The sequence below is a fragment of the Clarias gariepinus genome, chromosome 4 (genome assembly GCF_024256425.1).
Source record: "Clarias gariepinus isolate MV-2021 ecotype Netherlands chromosome 4, CGAR_prim_01v2, whole genome shotgun sequence".
Lineage (NCBI taxonomy): Eukaryota > Metazoa > Chordata > Actinopteri > Siluriformes > Clariidae > Clarias > Clarias gariepinus.
This window is the reverse complement of record NC_071103.1, coordinates 8,525,146-8,549,283: the sequence shown is the minus strand read 5'-3', so window position 1 is coordinate 8,549,283 and position 24,138 is coordinate 8,525,146. Positions and strand designations below refer to the sequence as shown.

The window sequence follows — 24,138 nt, the reverse complement described above, 5'->3', positions numbered from 1 at the left end:
AGTTGAAGTAGCTGGTTATGGACCTGATAAAATCTTTTAGTCTGATCATAGAGTCCCCAAACAATGGGCCAATTTACACCTATCAGCCATAATATTAAAACCACCTGCCTAATATTGTTTAGGGCCACATTTTGCCACCAAAACAGCTCAGACCTATAGAGGCATGGACTTTGAAGGTGTGTACCCAGACATTATCAGCAGATCCTTTAAATTCTAAAGGTAGTTCCTTTATGGATCAGACTTTTTTTTTTCCAGAACATCCCTCAGATGCTCGGTCAGACAGAAATTTAGGGAAATCAGAATGTAAGCTGACACCTTGAACTCTTTGTAACATTCTTTAAACCATACATGAAGAAAATGGAAGGGCACATTATCCTCCTGAAAGAGCCCACTTCCTAGTTGTAGTGGTATACTTGGTATTCAGCAGTGTTTAGGTAGGAGGTACATGTACATACACATCAATGCAAGAACACAGAGCTTCAGCAGGACGGTGCCCAGAGGATCACACTGTAATTTTGTAAAAGGGGACCTCTAGCGTTAGACTGAAGTAGGACCTTAACACAAAAACAAACAAACAACGTAAATGGCAAGCTGTTCCGCCACTGAAACATTTACTAATTACATAATGCCAAACATTATTTACAGCAATAATTTCCTAAAATGGCATCTGTGAAACAAAGTAAAGGAGTCTAAAAGGTTTGTTATTTTTCTGGAAATTATAACCCCTTATTAACAAAGTTATTAGCATATTATGTTTATTATTTATTCATTATAGTAAATAAATAATTGTTTATTTATATATTATTTGCTTGGCCACTTTGGTTTAAAAAAATAGGACTACAAACAATGTCAACTTTCTGGAATCAAGCTCTATACAATAGCTCTATAGCTGTAATAAATATGCTGAAATATTAATATAACATTATCATTATAATAATAGGACTATTAGCACATTTCCTTGGATATTTCTGGGACAAATCATCATCATCATTATCATCATCAACTTAAATAATTATTTTGATTGTGTAAAGATGCTTTGCGACAATGTCAATTGTTAGGAGCGCTATACAATAAAATTGAATTGAAATCTTTGGCAAATCAGATTTTTTGGCAGTCCCGAATTTTGTTTATCTACTTATACTTTCTTAAATTTTAATGATCCTGACAAATTCGTAGCTAGGACATAACGTGAAAAAGACATAAGGCTAGTCACTTAGATGACCTAGAGTAACCCTCAGATAAGTGTCCCACTCTTTAAATCTTTTTAAGTAAAAACAAGATTCTTATAGTTATGTTGACCAAAATCTGTAAAATCTAAGCATTGATAAGTTACATAAAAATAGAGTGTACAAAGAATCACAACATCTCAGGTAGCTGTGTAATGTTATATAAAAAGTATTATTTTAATAAAGCATAAAAAACATTTACAGGCTTTGCATGACTTAACATACCTTGTAGTTAAAGAGAATAATAAACAGGAATAAATAGGCTTATAGTAAAAGACAAATAAAAATTACAAAACAAAATGCAGGGTCACTTAACTTAAAGTTAAAAATTCCAGTGTACACAGCTATTTACAATAATAATTTGCAGCATCAGACTAAAATTATTATTAATTAATTGTAAAAACATGTTTTATAATATATTGACTTAATTATTTAAATCATGGCTGACTTACAAAGCTAAGAAATGTTCTGCACTGTACAAAAGCCCAATCTTATAAAAATGTTGCTGTAAAAAGCTGACACTTACAATAATGAAGTTCTAAGCAAGGCACAATAAATACTGCTTTTGGCAACACACAGCAAAATCTACCAGCTCTAAAGGGAATGACAGAAAAGTAACACAAGAACCACTGCAGTGTTTCTACAGTCACCATTATAAAGGATTTCTGTGACTCATTTACATAACGGTCTATGTTTATTCAGTTTATTCAGTATCCTGAGAAATACCTAGTCACAGTGAAGTGTGAGCTACAACATTACATGTATTGCACAAAGGTCACAGTATTTATAGTGCACCCTAACTGGCACTCTTTGGATTCGATGCATGTGCGTGAATTAAAGCATATAAAAGGATAAAAGCAATAGACTGACATACCTGAGAGAGCATTTAATTTGTGAATTTCTTTTTATTTTATTTTATATAAATTCATTTTTTTTTTTTTTATATATCTAGTTATGTTTTGGTCATTAATGCCCCAACAGGTAATGTATATTAAACTTCATACTAAAATGAATATTTTGACAGTTTCATAAGCAAATGAAAATATCCTCATTCTCTGCACAGTTGCATTACATTATCATCATTATGATTATTATGATTTATGCACCATGTAATGTGGTCCCTGATTAAAAGGATTAGGCTGCAAATACACATATAAATAGCATTGCTTGGTTTAGTCATTAATTCAGTTTGGATCATATGAAATTTAAAGAATGCTCCTACTACTACTATACATCATGTCATTATTTTCATATATGACCGTTCTCTTCTCGTAAATCGTTTAAAAACCTCTCAGTATTTTATCGTCATACCAAATCATATGTTTTGTTTGAGGCAAAATAATGCAGTTCGAAAGTTCACTAAACAATATTAAACCACACTTATAATGTATCTAATTTATATAAAGGGGCCCAAAATGTACTGTATACACACTTTAATAGTTATCTATGCACTTTTTTAAAACTCAAATTGAATTATGGCAGCAATGTGTAGTATTATGTTTCCTCTGAAGATGTCAGGCAGTGCATCATGATTGACTCCACTCTTCTGATGATCACATGATAAAGTCAACGATGATGTCCCTACTGACATCTTTAGAGGAAACATAATACTACATGCACTTTGGGCTAGGGCAAGGATTACAACTGTTGAAGTGTGTATACATGTTTTGGGCATCTGTATTATAGAGTCTACAACCAGATCAGATCTAAAAAGTAACATATAACTAGAACATACACTGATAAAAAGTGCACATGCGTACATGTTTGTAAAAAATAGAAATCAAAAGGTCACAATCTTCTATTTGCACATGTGCTTCTGTGTGAACAGCTTCTCTTAATATTTCTAGTTATATTATTTATAACAAAAAGATAAATTACATATTGGTATTTCAAATTCTTCTATTACTACTATATTAATTTGTAATATTGGAAAAAAAACATGAGGGGTAACACCAAATCAAGTGGAACAAAGTTTAACCAGGTCATACCATCTTCTCATCTTTCCTGGTGCCTTCTACCCTTTGGCAACTCCCCAGGGCTGCAGACTGGCATGCGGCATGATGAACTGTGGTGGAGGGTTCTGGAAAACGTAGTAGCCCAGAAGAGGAGCAGGTGGGGCGGTGCACACAGGTGTGAGGAATACAGGACGCTTCTTTTTATACTGAGTCCACACTGGTGTTGGGTGGTACAAGTATTGAAGTCCCGGGAGCTTTAGTCAAATAAAGTAAAAAGAATACAGTTAATAAATGCTAATAATAATGTAAATGACATTCAAAGTAACATATCTTTTAGAAACTGATAATTTTATTTGCTTGGTTTTAATTGAAAATTTGTCAAATCACTTGATATTTGGATTTTTTTATGTAATAATATATTTCCTATTATAAAATCTGAAAAACAATCTACAGTATAAATTATTTTTTTTAAGTACTTAGGATCATTAACCAATGATCATCATTATTATCTACTATAGTTCCTTTTCACACTATTTTAATTGCCATTAAAACTGTCTGAAATATCAGAAGATCCTTAGGTAACTTTTGGTGATTTACCTGAGTTGTAGGAACCTTCCGTGGCTTTGGCTCCCTCATCCTGGGCTTCATAGCAATTACAAGAGGCTTGTCGTCCCCCACTTTTTCATCTTTCACTTTCTCTTTCACGCTCCCCACCTCTCCTTCCTTTATCTCCTCCTCTGCATCACTGGAATCATCCGAGCCACAGTCAGAAGTTGCCGAGTGGTAGTCTGATGTCTCCACATTCACCGAATCTGAGCTTTCTTGATGCAAGCCAGACTCCTTCTCTTCTAGCCCCTCCTCCCCTTCTTCCTCACTGAAGCGAGCCACTATGAAATGTCTGCAATTTTCACCTGACCTGTTGGAGAACATAAAATGTGTTCAGGTTCTGAGAATTGACACTTAATAATGCACATATATTTAAAATATGGTATGATCACAATTAAATTATGTATAGTTTCAATAATATAACATCATGTAAAAATAAATTGAGACTGCTCTTCAGTATAAAATATGTCCTGATCCTCAAGAGGTTTAGATCTTTTGCTTTCTAGCACCTACCCTAAGTGTTGTCACAACTATTACTCAACTGTTATTTTATTTTAACATAGAATTCAGACGCAGTTAAAGGTCCTTCAGGATTTACTAAATTTTAAATAGTTTGTTGGCATGAAGGGAATAACCACATTTTTTCACTACCTTTCTTGCTGATCTACACTATTGATACCATTAATTATGGAGCTGAATAAACTTCACGTGGGCATTAAACTATCCATCTATTACATATACTGCTTATCCTGTGTGGGGTAGCAGGGGGCCTGGAACACAAGCAAACACGCTTTCACAATCATACACTATGGGCAATCTGGAAACTTCTACTTTGCTTGTCTTTGGATTGTAGGAGGAAACCAGAGTACTCAAAGGAAACCCAAAAAGCATGGTGAGAATACACAAACACAGTGCACACAGGACCAGAGTCGGGATTCTAATGGCCATCTCTGAAGGTGTGAGATAAAAGTGGTAACAACTATCCACCATGCCACTAGAATAAAATAAGATTTATTAAAAATAATAATAATAAAAAAAATATATATATTAAATTGTGTGTTTGTAAATGTTTCAGTTAAAGTTTTTCTTTTTGTTAGGTTCTCAGAGTTCTGCCGTTTTTTAATCATTGCAACCGAGGATTTTTCTTCAAGGACATATTTCATTCAATTTTATTTATATAGCTCTTTTAACAATTGTCATTGTTGCAAAGCAGCTTTCTTTCAAAAGAAAATTATTAAAATGTTTATGAAATGTGAAAAATGTGTACGAATCTGAATGATTAGATAATCCCTAATGAACAAACCGAGGGTGATGGAATACTCCCTGAGAGGGCAATAGGAAGTAACCTTGAGATGAACCAGATTCAACAGGAAACCCATCCTCATTTGGGTCATAACAAATAGCAAAAATCGTTTTGCAGTCATACTGTTTTTAATGTATTACTGTATTAGAGTATTATATTAAAGATAATTCAGACAACTTAGAGAGTAAACGTACCGTGCTGACACCTCAAATGGGTCAATCCATAATGTGATTTCACGGGGAAGACACAGTTCTGATGGCCTTAGCTTGCTTTCCTCACAGGCTTGTAGCAAGGAGCCATCGCTGTAGCAAGGCGTGCTCTTGTTTATTCTTATGCACCTGGGAAGAGTCATATCGGCCTTACAATGAAATCAAGTCCTACAAAAAATCTCATGTCTTTTAATCCTGCTAGAATCCCAATCTGATCCAATAAAGGGTTTCAGTCTGATCCAATAAAGAAAAAAAGTGTTATACAGTATTAACATTTGTTTACCTGTATGCCTGTCCTTTGTCAGGATTTTCCGGGTACCAGTGGTTTGTGTATTTCTCACACAACAATTCTTGTAGTTTAGCGGCGAACACGTTGGCCTTGCATTCATCAACATGTCCTCGCTCCAAGGCCAAGCGCTTCAGGAAGTTTACAGCAGCACTCACTTCTCTCTTCATCCCCTTGCTGCATGAAGAATATTAACAAAATGTAATTCCACCTTAATTGTTATTGAATGTACCTTTCTTCTGATTATACCTTGTCTATATGGTTTTAACACAGTTCATGAAATTGCTTTATTAAGATGTTTATTAATTCCTGTTTTTAATTGAGTAATTTAAAAATACTTATCCCTCAAAAAGTACTTTTTTTGTTATGTCTGACTGGAGTGCTTTTAATTTCTTAAAAACATAAATATGCCCTTGATTATGATGGAATCAATTTTATTATCCTTTTTTTTTTTTTTTTTACATGTTTGTGCTTTTCATTAGATTTTGGAGAATGTACAGATTTGTCCATTTTCAATGGTATTCACTTGGGTTGTGGTCAGGGCTCTTTGCATACACATTTAAGTTATTCCACACCAACCCTCGTCAAACCACATCTGAATCAACCTCACCTTGTGCACAGGGACAGTGTCATGCTCAAACATGTTAGTTCAGTACAAGAGTTAGTACAGTACAAGAGTCATCTATATATGAAGCTGTATTTAAAACAATGCACTGTTAAACCAAACCAAACATAGAATTGTGATTGCTGTAGATTGCATGTTTGTGTAATAAATGCACCTTTATGGTATTTAACTTTTATGCTATTTAGTTGATGTTTTTGTAATAATAAATTCAATTACCTTTATTAAAAACAGCCGTTATAAATATGAGGACATATTTGAGAATTTGTATGATAGGGAAATGAGATACAAATTAATTTAGCACATAGCTTGGAGCATTACAACAGCTATAGGAAGTCAGTTAGTCTTGGGAAAAACAAGATATTCGTTCAAAAAACCTCAACAGATGTCCTGTAGGTAGAAAATGTCCTTAAAACTATCAAAATGTTTATCTTATGCTTCGCATGTTCATCCACACAGAAGACACAACATTGGATTATGGGACTACATGGAGTTAGGCCAAGAATAACTGTAATTCTATGGCATTTAACAGGCGTGATATCTTAACCTGGCTGCTCGGTACACAGAGAAAGTACACACAGTTAGAAAGACATGATACCTTAAATAATGTCATTTTTAATCTATATTTTAACCTATATTTTTCAACACTAAATTATAAGAGGCAATATAAATAGCTTAACTAAGTTAGTTAACTAATAGTTGTTAACTAATTGGGTAATCAGCAGATAGTAAATAATACACATTTTTTTCCATGTTATTTCAATCTTCCGTTTCATAAAAACAATAAGACACGAGTTGTGTAACATGACACAGTGCAGTCATGGTGTGTATTTCTGAAGGTTAAAGGATGAATCCCAATTATGCAAATGATCAAATTATTGCACTACTATTGTAGAACAGTCCTTTTATGACTAGAACCTTAGCTGTTTTTATTATCAGGAAAAAACAAATCATGCAAAATCATGTGACAAGCCTCCATGCCACACACTGTCCATTTAGACATTTGGCAGACACCCTTAACCCGTGGCAACTTACATTTTTATCTCATTATACATCTGAGTAGTTGAGGGTTAAGGGGCTTACTTAAGGGCTCAACAGGAACAACTTAGTGGTTATAGGATTTGAACCTGGGACCTTCTGAACTGTAGTCCATTGCCTGAGCTATAACAGTATTATGCAATAGTTTGCAAATACCACATCAGCACAGTGCGCTATTATCAATTATTTCTTAAAAACACACTTCTGTTTTGTTTCCCTATGTTACTACTGTATACTTAAAATTATTATAGTAAGATAAATAAAATACAAAAAGATTATTTAAAAAAACGTAACTAAATTATAAAGATAGCTGTGTGCACAATAAGAGTTAGAATTTACAATCGATGTTTATTAAATACACTTAAAAGTGTTTTTTTGTACTAGTTCATTACATCGCAAAAGTGCATGTAAATCACGTTATGGTCACCAAAAAATAAACAAATTTTGGAAAAAATATTAATATGTAAAGGAATTGAACCTTTAAGAAATGACCAAAATATTGTGAATGACCTTTAGATCCCTATAACATTTTGTTCTCTGTTTAACCTAAAGCCCATAAAGCATTTACACTCTAGCTGGTGTTGTTACATCAGAATGAGGTCATGATAATCCTCACAATGTTGATTATTTCCCTTGAGAGTAAATAACTGAAGAGCAAATGCTCCAACATGGTGATGTTGGGAAATGTATAAAAATAAGGAATAATAATAAGAAATATTTTCTATTATTATTATTATTATTTGTTGTTGTTTTAGTTGCACAACCCAACTACAATTACTCATACAAGGGAATTATGAAGAAATGTAGGAAACATTAGCGTGAAGAGTAATGGGTAATTGTTATTTCTTGTAAATATTTTTTTTTACAAAATCTGACAATTGCTTTCTATTTCTTCTTTTTTATTAATTTTAATAGGTTTGTTGATTATGTCAAGAACGTTGGTTGGACAGATGGTTGATTACAGAAATCCTAATAATTAGAATAAAAGGCAGTAAACTCTCAACATATTTTATACCAATTTTCTGACAAGTTTAACTTACTTCATTTTTAGCTATACAAAAATGATTAATGAAGGTTATATCATCACATGGTTACTGACAAAAAGCTGAAGCTACAGATGGTGTATGAGCTACAAGCATTGTCACTGTGTCTTGCCATATCACGTGGCTGAAACTCTAAAAACGTGTCTGGGAAGATTTTGAACAAGATTTAGACTGAGCTTAGTTTTTCCTTAAGAGGTAAAAAAAAATTTAAAAAGGAAAATCCCTCAAACTTTTTTGAACAAACCATGTCCCCCCCCCCCCCCCAAAAAAAAGAAACATTCTTTAATTGTAACTTTAAACAATGCTATCTAGTGCTAAAGAGCCTTACTGACTGTAGATATTTGTTTTTACTATCACTTTCTTCATCTTACAAGACTATTATTCTGATCTGAACTTATGTCCAAAATATTTCCAGCAAACTACTATACATTTTTTTTTTTTTTTTAAAAGCAACGAAAAAACATAATACTATATTACTAGTTATACAGTGTTCATTCATTCAGGAAAATGTATTATTAAAAATGTATGTCAGATTATCCACACAGACGTTAAACTTTAATGGTTTCCTGTAACACTGCTTTTATGTGTATCAGGCTTTTTGCCCATTTTTTACAGTTTTTGGTCACTTATTTTTAGTTTGTATATGACTTCTTCGACTTAACAGTACTTTAACAGAACTCACCTTGCATGTGTTAAACAAAAGTATCTTCAGTAAAGAATCTTCGAAAGAATCTTCAGTTAAGGTGTGATGTTGACGGTTCAAATGGCTACAATCTGTACTGTTTGCCGTTACTTCACGTTACTTCACGTTACTTCCTCATTACAGTGCGCTACAAAAGTCCACGTTTCGTCCAGGCTTTGTGTTCAACCAAGTAGACTTTCCCATAAAAAATAACAAGAGGTTGCGTCTAAATCCGCATACTGTTGAACCTAAGAGTGTGTGAGCACTGTACGCCACCACTTGCCTTACACTCTGTTGGCTCCTACTTAGTACATTAGTGTGCGATTCGGGACGCGGCCTCTGACTCACTTCCTCGTTCGGGTTTCTGACTAATGCCGGTTATTTCCCACCCACTGTACAGCACATTATCAGTATGACGAATTGATGACACCTCGGAAACGAACCAAATATGGACAGTCAAGGAAGCGTTGTAAACATAGCATCTTGTGGCATCACATAATAAAACAAAACAAGTCTTCTGATTATGTTATAATATAAATATTTACAGCATTTTACTCACAATAAAGATAACCTTTTGAATAGAAAGACCCTTTACAGAAAGTTTGTTCAGATATTGTATTGCATTTTTGTTCAAACACACAAAAAAAAAAAAAAAAACACCTTTGAAACACTTGTTAATATACTAATGTGAAATAAATGTTTAGGAAAGTACTCTGTTATTGACCAACTCTTACCATCTGGTATGGCAGCTCCACGGGGTCAGAAAGGATGCTGGTAAAAGGGTGGTAAAATCACACACACACACACACACACAACTATTTGCAGTTCAGTTTCAGCAGATGCTCCAGTAAACTGCATTTTGTTGCTGAGTACCTGAACTATGCAATGACTATAAAGTACCTACCTAACCAACCACCCACCTACCTACCTACCTTACTTACTTATCTATTTGTTTTAAAAAGAAACAAACATACAAAAGCATTAAGATAGGAATATATAAGTAAAGTTGCATGTTATTTGATTTTGAATAGAGAAACAAAAACATATGTTTTTGGAAAACTTTTTTAGTCCTACTTAAACATATGAGGTATTATAGTGAATAAACATATACAGTAAATTATGTAGACTAGTTCACAAACTTTGTAATTGCAATGTTTTCAAATAATGACATACCGCTTGTCTCTATTTTTTACATCTCTATTAGTTCTATGTCATATGTATGTACAGTACATACAGTCATGGCAAAAATTGTTGCCACCCCTGAATTTTTTTCCGGAAAATTAAGTATTTCTCACAGAAAAGTACTGCATTACCACATGCTAGACACATGGTACCTCTTTGTGTGTATGAGAATAACACAAAAATTGAGGGGAAAAAAAAAAGCTAATTTGACATAATGTCACAAAATTCTAAAAATGGGCTAAACAGAATTATTGGCACACTTAACTTAATATTTGGTTGCACACTCTTTGGAAAAAATAACTAAAATCAGTCACTTTCTATAACCATCAATACGCTTCTTACACCTCTCACCTGGAATTTTAAACCACTATTTCTTTGCAAACTGCTCCAGGTCTCTCATATTCCTTTTCCCAACAGCAATTGTAAGACCTCTCCACAGGTGTTCAATGGGATTGGCCACTTTAAAACTCTCCAGCGCGTTGTTGCCATCCTTTTTTTTTTTTTTTCCAATATGTTTGGGTTCACTGTCCTGCTGGAAGACCCAAGTTCTCAGATGCAAAACCAGATTTCCGACACTGGGATCTATAGTGCGACCCAAAATCCTTTGGAAATCCTCCAAAGGAGTTCATGATGCCTTGCACACAGCTTGAACCTCCGCCATATTTGACTGTAGATACTGTATTCTTTTCTTTGTAGGCCTCATTCAGTTTTTTGGTAAACAGTAGAATGATGTGATTTACGAAAAAGCTCTATCTTAGTCTTATCTGTCCACAAGACATTTTCCCAGAAGGATTTTGGCTTACTCAAATACATTTCGGCAAACAGTAGTCTTGCTTCTATACTGTATGTCTCTGTCAGCAGTGGGGTCCTCCTGGGTCTCCTGCCATAGCATTTCTTTTCATTTAAATGTCGACAGATAGTTTGCGCTGACACTGATGCTCCCAGCTTGAATTTCTTTGGAACTTGTTTGGGGCTGCTTATACACCATCTGGACTGTCCTGCGTTACAACCTTTCAGCAATTTTTCTCTTCTGTCCATGCCCAGGGAGATTAGCTTCAGTGCCATGGGTTGCAAACTTCTTGATAATGTTGCGCACTGTGGACAAAGGGACATCTAGATCTTTGGAGATGGACTTGTAACCTTGAGATTGTTGATATTTTTCCACAATTTTGGTTTTCAAGTCTTTGCACAGTTCCCTTTTTCTCTTTCTGTTGTCCATGCTTAGTGTGGCACACACAGACACACAATGCAAGGATGCAAGGACTAAGTGAACTTCTCTCCTTTTTATCTGCTTTTAGGTGTGATTTTTATATTGCCCACACCTGTTACTTGCCCCAGGTAAGTTTAAAGGAGGATCACATGCTTGAAACAATCTTATTTATCCACAATTTTAAAAGGGTGCCAAAAATTTTGTCCAGACCATTTTTGGAGTTTTGTGTGACATTATGTCAATGACTGTAGCTTTTTTGCCTTCATTTTTTTGTTTTGTTCCAATACACACAAAAAGAATAAACATCTGTATAACAAAACTTGTGTTAATGCAATACTTTTCTGTGAGAAATACTTGATTTTCTGGAAACGTTTCAGGGATGCCAACAATTTTGCCCATGACTGTACAGTATAACATCTCCCTCGCAGCTCTTCCTCATGCTTTATTTGGTAGTACTTCCTTTGGTTTTTTGGAATTCTTTTGTCTAATCAGAACATGCTAATGTGCTTCCTATCATATGACTAATTCTCTTTGTTCTACCTGAAACATGCTAGTTACCCTTGTACCTTCGTAAGAGATGCAGGTGACGCATGTCATGTGGCTAAAAAATGTAAATATTTTCTCTATCTTGTGAATAAATTAGAGATAACATCGGGTATGCACGTCCCATCTCATGACTCATTAATGAAGTGACACATTCATTAACTTTCATTTTAAACTTAACAGAAGTATATTTATCTGATCATCCTTAAGCTTTGATTATACAGTAGCACACCATGTGGTGGCCAGTTCATGTGTGAAAATAATTTATCATGCTCCCAGAACAATTCTTTGACCATTTCAGTCCAAGGAAGGAGTCTTAAGGAAGGAAAAATTCAATAGATGTAATCAACCTGATCATTCAGTACATTCAGATCATCAGCTGACTAAATTTTAGTGCCACCTATCCTTGCTGAGACCTGACCTGACCTCCAGATGCTTGTGGGCAATATACAGTACAGTACATGATGGCTGTACATGATTGCTTCCCTTTCTTCCCCGATGCGCCATCACTCCGGAATAGGGTCAATCTGAACAAATCAGAGTATGACTTTTTCCATTGCTTCAAACTTCAATCTTTATGCTCCATAACAAACTGAAGACTTTACTTCTGGTTAGTCTCACTAAAAGGTGGTTTTCATTTGCCAACACAGCTGTTTAGTTCCAATCCCACTCACTCTCATTCCCTCATCATCTATACTGTCAGTTTATCATGTATTGAGGGCCTGGAGCCTATCCCACGAGACTTAAGGCATGAGGCTGGGTGCACCCTGGACAGGGTGTCAATTCATCGCAGGGCACACACAATTATTGTGCAATAACACACTGCAGGCAATTTGGGAATGCAAATAAGCCTTATCTGCAGGTCTTTGGATGGAAACCGACCAAGCATGGGGGAGAACATACAAACTCCACGCACACAGAAATGAGAATCAACTCTGGTCGGGAATTGAACCCTACCCGGGAATCAAACCCAGACACTGGAGGTGCAAGGTGACAGTGCTAACCACTACATCGCCTTGCTGTCCAGTCCCAATTCCTTGAGTTTTTCTTACACTATGTATGTGTGTACAATTTTTACAATGCAGATTCACCCAGCATTTAACTGATCTCCATTCACAATTTTTATGACCACATTTCTTTAGCCAAGTTGACAATTCAGCCCTACCCTTAAAGGTTTCATAATGAGTCGAACAATTCTTAACCCAATTTGAGTCATTTCAAATCTGTGTAGTTGTTCTCTTTGCTCAAAACAGAACACGGATTTGACCATTCTGAAATGGCGACTTCATCAGGTAGTCGTGCAAGACTATCTTTATGGTAAAGTGGAACAGTCCCCAGACACCACATACAGTACACCCCAAACAAACCAAGTAAAAGCTTTGTAAGAAAAAGCTCTGCCCCCTGCTGTAGTTTTCATAAAGCGAGGTACTGACAAGTAACTTAGATCGAAGTAGGTGGGCGAATCATAAAACACTAGCAGTTTATTCAGGTATGTTGTGGCGTACGACAGTGATTTATAGGTCAGTGGAAGTATTTTAAAATTAATGTGAAATAAGTGTGGATAAGATAAGAGAAATCTGCTCATATCTTTTTGTTTGAGTGAGTGCGTTCTGGACTAAATGGAGCTTATTTATGCACATAGTTAAACATCCAGACTGTAAGGTGTTGCAATAATCAAATATAGAGGTGAGAAAAGCATGAACTAATTTTTCTGCATCATAAAGAGACAATATATACCTTATCTTGGTGATATTTATAAGATGAAAGAATGCTATCCCAGTAATATTATCTACATGAGCTTTAAGTAAAAGACTGGAATCTATAATCATAATGATGAAACGGGAAGGCCATCCAGGGTTACTGTGTTATCAGAAAGCTTACTACTGTAGGTCCAGTGAGTACTTCTGTCTGGTCAGGATTACGCAAAAGGAAACATCCAGTGTAATGTGTATTGTGGTAATGTCCTTCACACATTCCTCAATTGTATCAAGTCAGTGTTTCTTTTCTGGCTTTGCTGTCATTAGCATAACAACTGAAACTAATACCCTGCTTACGAATGATGAAGGGGGTAGGGCTTTTTCATATTTAGCTCCAAAACTTTGGAATAGCCTTCCAGACAGTGTTCGGGGCTCAGACACAATTTCCCAGTTTCAGGACGCATCTCTTTAATCTGGCATACGCGTAACTCATCCCATAACGTCATACTTCAGTACATCTATTCTGAATGGCAACTACGCTAATTCTCTCCATCTGTTCTGTACTTTTCTACCCATCCCGAGGCATCTGGAGATTGTACCAACTTCAGTAGATAAAGGCCAACCCTGTGAGGATCCTGAGGCATCCAGAGAAGGACCAGCTCCAGCTGAATTCTGCCTTATTATGATTGGAGCTACACATCCTGCTCCTGTGCTCCCAGTGATCCAGACCCCATCTGCCCTCTGCACCTACTGACTCATCCCTATGCTGAACTGGACTTCATGTTAATTTAAATAATTTCTGTTTATATTGTACTCTCAGCTGCATAACACACATGGTGTTATATTATCTCTATCTGTTATCACCCAAATGAGGATGGGTTCCCTGTTGAGTCTGGTTCCTCTCAAGGTTTCTTCCTATTGCCATCTCAGGGAGTTTTTCCTTGCCACTGTCGCCGTCACCCTTGGCTTGCTCATCAGAGAAATTTCATTCATTCATCTTGTTATTATCTAGGGACACTTTTCTCACACATACACAATTTATTATTATTATTTTTTTTATTATTATTTTTTTTTGTGAATTTCTTTCATCTTTGTGAAGCTGCTTTGAGACAATGACCATTGTTAAAAGCGCTATATAAATAAAATTGAATTGAAAAAAAAAATTGAATTGAATTGAATTATGTAAAGAGAAAATAGCAACAGGCTTAAAACTAAACCCTGTGGAACACCAAACTTCACTTTAGAAGTAACCTAGTTATTATTATTAGTTATTAACCCAGTTAACCCAGTGTAAGTATCTATCCAGTGATGTAAACTTTAACAGAACTTACACACTGGATAAAAGCGTCTACCAAATGCCTAAATGTAAATGTAAATGTAATTAACCATTTCAGTCTACAAACTGATAATAATCTGTCAAATAATATCTGGGCCAGGAGAGGGTTGTTTCTTTATTTCATAAAATTTTTTCTAATCTATTAAGGAGAATATATACCTTGCTTCCATTCTACAACCTTTTCTATGATCTTGGAGATCAAGGGGATGTTTAATAGTCAGACAGCTGACAGGCGTCAAGGTCATGTTTCTTAATTAGGGATTTAATAACTACTAGTTTAAAATATTTAGGAACGTAACCACTGCTGAGTGAAGAATATTTATTTTTTTATATGTTTGAGAAAACATGTAGGATCTAGTACACATGTGGGAGGTGGAGGAATTATTAATCAACGAAATAGTATGGCTTTTTTTATTTAATGATCTACCCTGTCAAAGAAATGTGACCATAGTCTTAAAGATTAACTGACCAAGCGATAAGCTGCTACAGTACACGTAAAGCTCACATTAATTTACAGTAAGTCATACCTTCTTGATCTCTAATCAATTGTTTAATTACAAATGTGTGCATTTTTGGTATTAATCCTCACTTGTGGTTAAACCAGGTTTAAATAAAGTCCTTTGTGTCCACTGGGCCTACTTTGCAACATTCCACCTTAAATATTAGTGACACTTTATTGTATTGTGGTGTGTGTGCTGTTGTTTTAAAACAACCATTAAGCAAAATTATATGAGAAACTCTGGTGTTATTATCAGTAAGTTTGTGCTACAGTTGTAGGCATTTCTGTTCTGAGCGGATACATTTTTAAAACTGCACCACACTCTAAAAACTAACTCAGAGGACCTTTTACCACTACTTGATTTAATACATGGATGCAAGTTAAACATTCTAATTAATTGATTTAGATGAACTTTCTAAGTTGCAAACTTTATTTTTATAAGTTGTGATCAAATAATAATGCTGGTAATTATATTAACTTAATTTTGCATGTAATTTAAACTCAAATTTAATTGTTAATGGGTTGAAAACAAAATTTAAGTTGTCTTAACTTTAAAAAGTTGCCATAATAAGTTAATTTTTTAAAGTTATATCCTACCCCCTATGCCTGGACGTGTTCCAGTGGTAAGATTGTGTGTTAGCAGACTTATAGGCTAACCAAACTCAATATAAACAAAATTTCATGGTGAGTAACACTTCAATTTACATCTAATAGTTCTACTAAAGTAATGAATTTGCACTTGTTTCATTGAGATATCTGCTCAGCAAGAGAGCTGTTTGGAAAAACATTATTCAAGTTTTGCTAATTTGACCATTTGACTGTAAGCTACATAATGTTAACTAATTTCAGTCACAGCCACAGTTTTTAAAAGTCTTTTGTTCATTCACATAGATGACCGTGTGCTTCCACCGTAGGCAAATTGTAGTAGCAAAGAAGCAAAAGCAGAGTGTTTCTTTTATTTTAGTTTGCCTGTATTTTAGTTACTTTTGTAATACAATTCAAAGTTAATATTTGTCTGGGTTTTGTGGTATTTTTCATAACATTAAAGGGTATGTAAAATGTTGGCATTGTGATTCTGACAGTATCACTGAGGTGTATGTGTCCACCTGAAATTAATATTTTGCATCAATAGTTATTCAATAGACATTATCAATCTAATTAGATTAGTGTGTTGTTAAGTTTGTCAATATTGTTTTAAAAAATGGGCAAACTGTAAATTTATCTCTCTCATTGGAAATGACTGGTGTCATTCAGAGCTTAGTCTTTTGGAATGTTCTATGACATGCTACTTGGCTTTTGACTGTTATATTTATAGAGATTTGCCTAACTTTTTTGTGATAGCATAATTTATTATGCTTAGTTATTCTTAATGAGGACCAGTTGAATTTAGAGTTTTTTATTTGCATTTTGTGCAGAATTTATATATAATTAGTTCACATACTTAACTGCAGTTGAAAATAAAAGCTAATTGCACAAAAATAATGGTTGAACTAATGTCTTTTTTTTTATCTACTAGATTAACAAAAACCAAAAAACCCTACATAAAAAGAAACCTGAAAAAAAAAATCTATTTGGAGTCACTTAATTTTTTAAATGGTTGTTATTTGAAATTTTGTATAAATTATTATAGTAATTAAACAACGTATACAATTACTTTAAAACAATATGGTAAAGCCATTTGGAGCAACATAATTTATTCGAGTTATCAACTTAAAAACTTGCCTTTTTTCTAACAGTTAATAAGTAAGGAGTAATTAAAATAATCTTTGACTGAAGAGGAAAAGCTAATTCCCCCAACGCAAAGAAGCTTGTTGGTTCAAAATAATTTCAAATGAAGTTGTCATAACTCAAAAAGACTAATGCAAAACGTTGCATTAATTTTTTTTGTTAAGTCTAAACATTTCTTTTTAGAGTGCATAAGAAAGAGTGTATTGTTCACTCACTAAATTTAGGAAACATGCTATTAGAATTCAATTTATGTCATTCCCCACAGGCCCACTAGGGGGAGGAAGAGACACAAAAACACAGCAAAATTATTTCACACTACAGTAGCTGAAGTACCGGTTGGTGAAAGGAAAAGAGTTTGTAGAAATATTTAAAAGGTTAAAGCTAAAAATAAGCTGATCGCCTAAATGTAATCAAATATGAAATGATATTATTATTTTTGGTTGAATCCCACATACATGTCTGCCTCCAACAGAGAGTAACTCCCTAATTTTTTAACTGTAATTTCATAAATTTGTTTTGTGACAACACTATACATGTGTATGATATTGGTTTCCATTTGAGTGGTGGCTTAATTTTAGAAAATTGTACAAAATTAACCTACTGTAGTTAACGGCAAGATGTTGAATATATTTTTTATCTTATTAAAATCAATGTATGTTGTACAAAGTACAAAGTTGTACGTCTTTCGTTGTCAGCCAAAAACACTCGGTAGAGTGAATCACAGATGAGAAATTGAAAAAGTAGATAAAGATTAAGTTTCGTCTTAAACCGCTCTAGAGCATTAAAATTCACTTATATCACTGTTATTTCAGCGGTGAAACATTAATTAATCCCAGTAAAAATATTCAGTTTAGGTTTTTTTTATTAATATCTATTGGTGCAGATGTGTGTTTACATTGAACAAGTAGCTTATTAGTAACTTATTTTAAGGTAGATTATTAAATCCGGCACATAACATGGCTTTTACTCAACATTCTGATTTCATTTATGGTGCAGGTTAAACTGTTAAGTACTGCTAAGTTTTATAAAATTTTATCCAGGCAGTTTTGTGTGATGCTGTGACATAATCTGGCTACACAGGCACATATACAGACATACAGTACATCCATACAGACAGAAAATTTTCTTTGGATCCTGCAATAAATGAAACTTAAAAATATAATTGAAAGAGCAAGTTCTGACGAATGTACTTTACAGACAAAACCTTTATTTTATTTAGACAATAGACAACTGCATCTAGACCAGACCAGGCTAATTAAAAAACATATTTAGCACATAATTACATTTTGATTTCATTTATGGCACAGGTTTAACTTAAGGTAAATATCTAAGTAATGCCAAAGATTCATTCAATTCTATCCAGCCAGTTTTGTTTGATGCTGTGGCAAAATCTGGCAGGAGAGACAGACAGACAGACAGACAGACGTTTTCAGGTCCTCCTGGTTTGGGGTCCTTGAATGTATGAAATGTAAAGATACTATTCAAAGATTAAACTTTGACCAACGTACAGAACTTTCTTTTATATTTATAGATGGCCAAACCTGACCATCCTACTTATTACCTTATTAAACATCCCATTCCAGATTGTGTACACCCTTTTGCTGCTATTTTAATAAAACCTTTACTTTCCTCAAAAAGCTCGATTTTGGAACATGTCTGTGGAAATTTGCCCATTCATCTGCAAGTAAATTTGTGAGGTCATGGTAAGGAAGCCAGGGGCAGAGTCATGCATTCAAGCCATTCCTTCTAAAAGGCACATGACATCTGGCTGAGAGTGTCACGCTCTCAGCGCGCCGCGCTGATCAAAGACTGCTTTTGCTGCTGACATTTCCCTTCTCACGCGTCATGCTCCTCACCATGCTGGTTTGTTTTCCCACGCTGTCATCTCTCCTCACACACCCCCTGGACCGCCCCGCCGGCACACCGGTTTCTAATCTGGCCCTGCTGGATTATTGTGTGTTTTTGCCGCAGTTTTCTCGCGTTTAAGTTCATGATTTCTTTTTCACGTTACCGACCACGCTCTGTCCCCGTTTTTGCCTCTCACCTCACGCTTAGGATTTATCACCATACTCGGATTAAACGGCTTTGGACTTCCGCTCTCATCCCTCGACTATGACCCAGATTTGCCCTTTTTCTGCGACACTGCTCCTCATCTCTTCTCACTGCACAGCTCGCCCAACGCCTCACAGAACCACCTGCCTTTCTGCACCTGGATCCATCTCTCTGCCTGTTCGTTCGCCCCTTCGTGACAGAATAATCCAGCCAGTTATGGATCCAGCAGAGTACGACAGGATGAGAGTGGCTCTTCAGAACCAGGGCACTCTTCTCGGGAAGAAGCAGCAAGAGCTCCTCACCACCAGGCAGACTCTCGCCAACATCACCACGGAGATGCAACATCTCCGATTAGACTCAGCACGGTCCACAAGCACTGAAGCCCAGCGCGAACCACGTTTGCCAGCCCCACCCACTTATGGAGGGGAGCCAGGTACATGCAGATCTTTTCTCTCCCAGTGCGCACTGATTTTTGAGCTACAAGCCTCCACCTTCTCCTCAGAACGGTCGCGGGTGGCTTACATCATCACCCTCCTTACAGGCAGAGCCCGGGAGTGGGGCATGGCCCTCTGGGAGGTTCGCAATCCATGTTGCTATGACTTTGGTGCCTTCTCCAAGGAGATGAAGATGGTTTTTGACCGTTCTCATGTTGGCAGGGAGGCTGGGAGCAGGCTGTTGAGGCTCCGCCAGGGAGCCCGCTCCACTTATGATTACGCCATTGAATTTCGGACCCCCGCCATCACCAGTGGGTGGAACAACAGGGCCCTATCTGACACCTTCCTTGAAGGCTTGTCGGAGGCGGTCAAGGACCAGCTGGTCTCTCAGGAGCTTCCCGCCGACCTCAATGAACTCATGGACCTCGCCGGCCGGGTCGACGCGCGTCTCCGTTCAAGGCATGTCTCCAGAGGACTACTCTCTGCTCGGAGAAACTCTTTCCCAGAACATCTCAAGAATCTCCTTCGCCAAGAGGTCCCAATCAGAAAGTGCCTATGCGTCCCAATCAGAAAGTGCCTATGATAGGACCCATATCTCCGAGGAGGAGAGAAGGCGCCGCCGCCAGGAGGGAGCCTGCTTCTATTGCGGGTCCTCAGGAGATGCACTCAAGACCTGCCTATTAAAGAAGAGACGTCCTCTAGTCAGACTGGGAGCACTAGGGGGCGCTCCTCCAGATAGACTCCCAGAACCTCGTTCCCTACTCCCTGCTACGCTAATCGTCGATGGCAGAGCTCACGGGATTCAGGCGCTCATCGACTCCGGTTCTGACCGTAACCTTATCAGCACCGCTACAGTCAGGAAGCTAGAGGTCCCCTGCGCTCCTGTTGAACCCCCACTCTCGGTTCAGGCCCTGGATGGCACTCCCCTACCCGCCATCACACGACGCACCCTCCCACTCACCCTAAGGACCTCAGGTAATCATTTTGAGGAGATCAGTCTGCTGGTCATTGATAGATCCCATGCTGCTGTGGTTCTTAGTTTGCTCTCGCTCGCCCTTCACTGTCCCCAGATTGACTGGACTAAGCAGACCATCACGGGCTGGGGCTCCTCATGTTCCAAGTCTTGTCTTCTCTCTGCTCTCCCTTCTGCTCCAGCTAAGCTGGAGGACCCTCCAGACATCTCTAATGTTCCCGCTGAATACCACGATCTCAAGTTAGTCTTTAACAAGGCTCGGGCTACCTCACTCCCTCCTCACCGACCTTATGACTGTCCTATTGACCTTCTTCCCAGCACCCTCCCTCCAAAGGGCCGTCTCTACTCCGTGAGTACTCTACGCCCCCGCCGTCTTCCAGAGCCTGATTAACGACGTACTCAGAGACTTTTTGAACCTCCCTGTATTTGTCTATTTAGATGACTTCTCGAAAACAACTAGTGCGAGTTCCACACGACGACCACCACCTTTCTAGGGTTTTTCATCTCCCCCTCGCAGCTGGAGATGGAACCGGCCAAGGTTCAGGCAGTCTCCAACTGGCCAACCCCAGCCTTGCGACGAGACCTCCAACGATTCCTTGGTTTTGCCAATTTCTACCGCCGGTTCATTCGAGGATACAGCTCTGTCGGGCCCCATTGACCTCTCTGAAGAGGTCCCCTCGGCGCAACATTTTGTCTGCCGCTGCAAACGGACGTGGTTACGAGCCAGATGATCCTTACTGCAAGCGTCCAGATCGTACAAGAGACAGGCTGACCGCCACCGCTCCAAGACTCCCAGGTATCATGTGGGAGACAGAGTCATGCTCGCCACCAGGGACATTCCCCTAAGGACACTTTCACGCAATCTCTCTCCACGTTTCATTGGCCCATTCACAATAACCAAGCTAATCAATCCATGCGCTATCCGACTTTTACTTCCTTTATCCATGCGACGCATTCATCCCACCTTCCACGTGTCCCAGCTACGACGCATCGCAAACTGTCCTCTAAGTTCAGTTCAATAAGACCATGACCAAGACATAATGCCAAGAAAACACAGAAGTGGCTTCAGAACATCTCTGTGAAAGTCTTGGAGCGACCCAGCCAGAGTCTGGACCTGAACCAAATAGAGCATCTCTTGAGAGACCTGAAAATGACTCTGCACTGACTTCAGCCATTCCACCGGGTTGAATTTAAATGATTTTGCAAAGAGGAATAAAAGAATCTTTTAAAAGAAAGGTGTGCTAAGCTTGTATCATTATTCACAAGTAGAGTTAAGTTGAGACTATCATAGCTGTCATAGCTGTAGCTTTGACCAAGTACTAAGTGTCTGATTACTTATTAAAATTGGTTATTTTAATCTTAATAACAAAAAGGTGTTTTAACAAAACACTCTAAACAACTATTTTTACTCTGTAATTGTGTGGAATCGGGCATAGAACAAGAGGCAAAAAAAAAAGTGAGTCTGCTACTTATGCTCTTTAAAGCCTTAGTAACTGCTATAATCTGTGGTGATATTAATTGGTAATTTCTGAGGCTGTTAACTCTATATTAACTTCTCCTCTGCAGCAGAGGTAGGTTTTGGTTGTGCTTTCCAAGGATGGTCTTTATGAAACTATCATAGGTTCATCAAAGTAATGGGCTTTGCAGTTGCACTTGAAAATAATGTTTTTGCAAGATCTATTCCAGAACAGCTGACCTTTGTGTCTTAAAAATATCCAGAGACAAAGGGACAAGGGGGACAATCAGCCAGTGACACTGCTGAGGCATTACATAAGACCAATTTTCTTTGATAACAGCCTTCAGCTCATCTAGATTGTTAATTTAAGTGTGCCTTATTTTCTTTTTGACAATTACTCATAGAATCTTTATGCAGTACAGGTCAGGTGAGTTTGTTGCTCAATCAAGTAAAGTTATATCATTGCCAGCAAAGTAGCAGTGAGTGGTAGTTTTAGTACTGTGAGCAGGTGCTAATTGCTGCTGGAAAAGGAAATCAGGATCTTCATAAAGCTTCTTAGCAGACGGAAGCATGAAGTGCCCTAAAATGTCCAGTAGCTGCGTTGACTTTAGACTTGATAAATCCCAGTTGACCAACACAAGCAGGAACTTCACACTAGATTTCAAGCAGCTTTGATTATGTGCCTTTCTGCTTTTCCTCCAGTCTCTGGGACTTTTTTTCCAAATGAAATGCAAAATTTACTTTCATTCGAAAAGATACATTTGATACAGCATCTTCTGTGGCTTATCCTTTTTGTGGAGGGTGTCTGTGATCATCTTCTGGACAACTGTCAACTCAGCAGTCTTCCGCGTGCACTGAATTAGGCCAAGAGATATATGATATAAGAATAGTGTACTATACTACAAGGGTTTACTATATAAATAGTATCTAGAATACAAGCGTTTCACTTTTTAAATTATTTAAGAAAATGAACTTTTTAAATGACATTTAAACTTTTTAAGATGCACTGAACACATGTTTTGGAATGTCTATCAACACATATCCTTTTGCTAATAAAAATAGGTCTGTGTCTTCAGTGCAAAAGCCCTGTATGACAGGAGTTGGTACAAAAAAATTGGTTAGTCACTAAAACTATTCAGTCATTTTTTAAATGATAGTTTATTTACAATTTCCTTCAGGATCATTAAAGTATCTATCTATCCATCTAGCCATCTATCTTATCTATCTATTTTATCTATCTATTAAGTTCTTATTAAAAGGGACTTGTTCTTCTTTAATTGAAAACAGACAGTGACTCAGCTGTTTGGATAGCCAGGGGTAATTCATTTAATCACCAAAGAATCTTGATACACATCTTGCTGCAGCTTGAGGGACAATGGGTCAATTCAAGCTCGAAGGTAATGTGATTCAAGACAGGGATTGATAAGCAGGCATCGGTCCATTTTTAAATGTTCAGGATATTCTGAGAATGTAAAGAAGAAGCCTGCATTACCAAGATGTGTTAGCATTACCTAAGGGTAGTCAGCTGATGACTGATGCTACTTATATAAAAAAAGGATATCTGCAACAAGGACTAAATGTAGACATGCATAGATTTGAAAATGAGAGGTTGTATTTACTATAATAAAAATAAAGGTCAAAGATAGGGCACAAGGTAAATACAATGCCATCAAAGTTGCTTGATCTTGATTAGAGCTCTAGTCCCATCTAAAGAGAAGCAGACCCATCATGCCCCATCATGCTTCACCATCGGTATGGTGTACTTTTGAAATGTACAGTGTACAGTGTTTTTTAGTGAATAATACTGTAATAATACTTATCAGACAGTAGAACACTCTGCCAAATGGAATGATTAGTTTGGGGTTAGACTTCCTTGGAGTTCTATATGGGACACTAATGTTCTTGAAATTCCTTTGTACCAGTCTCCTGATCAATTCTATTTTGACAATGCGCAAAGGCTTTGTAGGACCATGACTTTAGCAATTGAATAATTCGAAGATTTAAAATAAATCCTACAGAGTCAGCTGGTCTGTACTTGGGGCTCACCTGAATCACTTT

The 24,138-nt window shown here is 36.9% G+C and overlaps 1 protein-coding gene across 1 annotated transcript; it reads right to left on the bottom strand.

Moving 5' to 3' along the window:
• Positions 1-1,411: 1,411 nt before the first annotated feature.
• Positions 1,412-9,184, bottom strand: si:dkey-79d12.5 (protein BTG3). Its single transcript, XM_053493738.1, has 5 exons — positions 8,971-9,184; positions 5,583-5,762; positions 5,285-5,428; positions 3,779-4,097; positions 1,412-3,435 (listed from the first exon to the last, which is right to left on the bottom strand). The coding sequence occupies exons 2-5, from the start codon at positions 5,753-5,755 to the stop codon at positions 3,241-3,243; spliced, it is 831 nt and encodes a 276-aa protein (XP_053349713.1). The 5' UTR covers positions 5,756-5,762; positions 8,971-9,184; the 3' UTR covers positions 1,412-3,240.
• Positions 9,185-24,138: the final 14,954 nt, after the last annotated feature.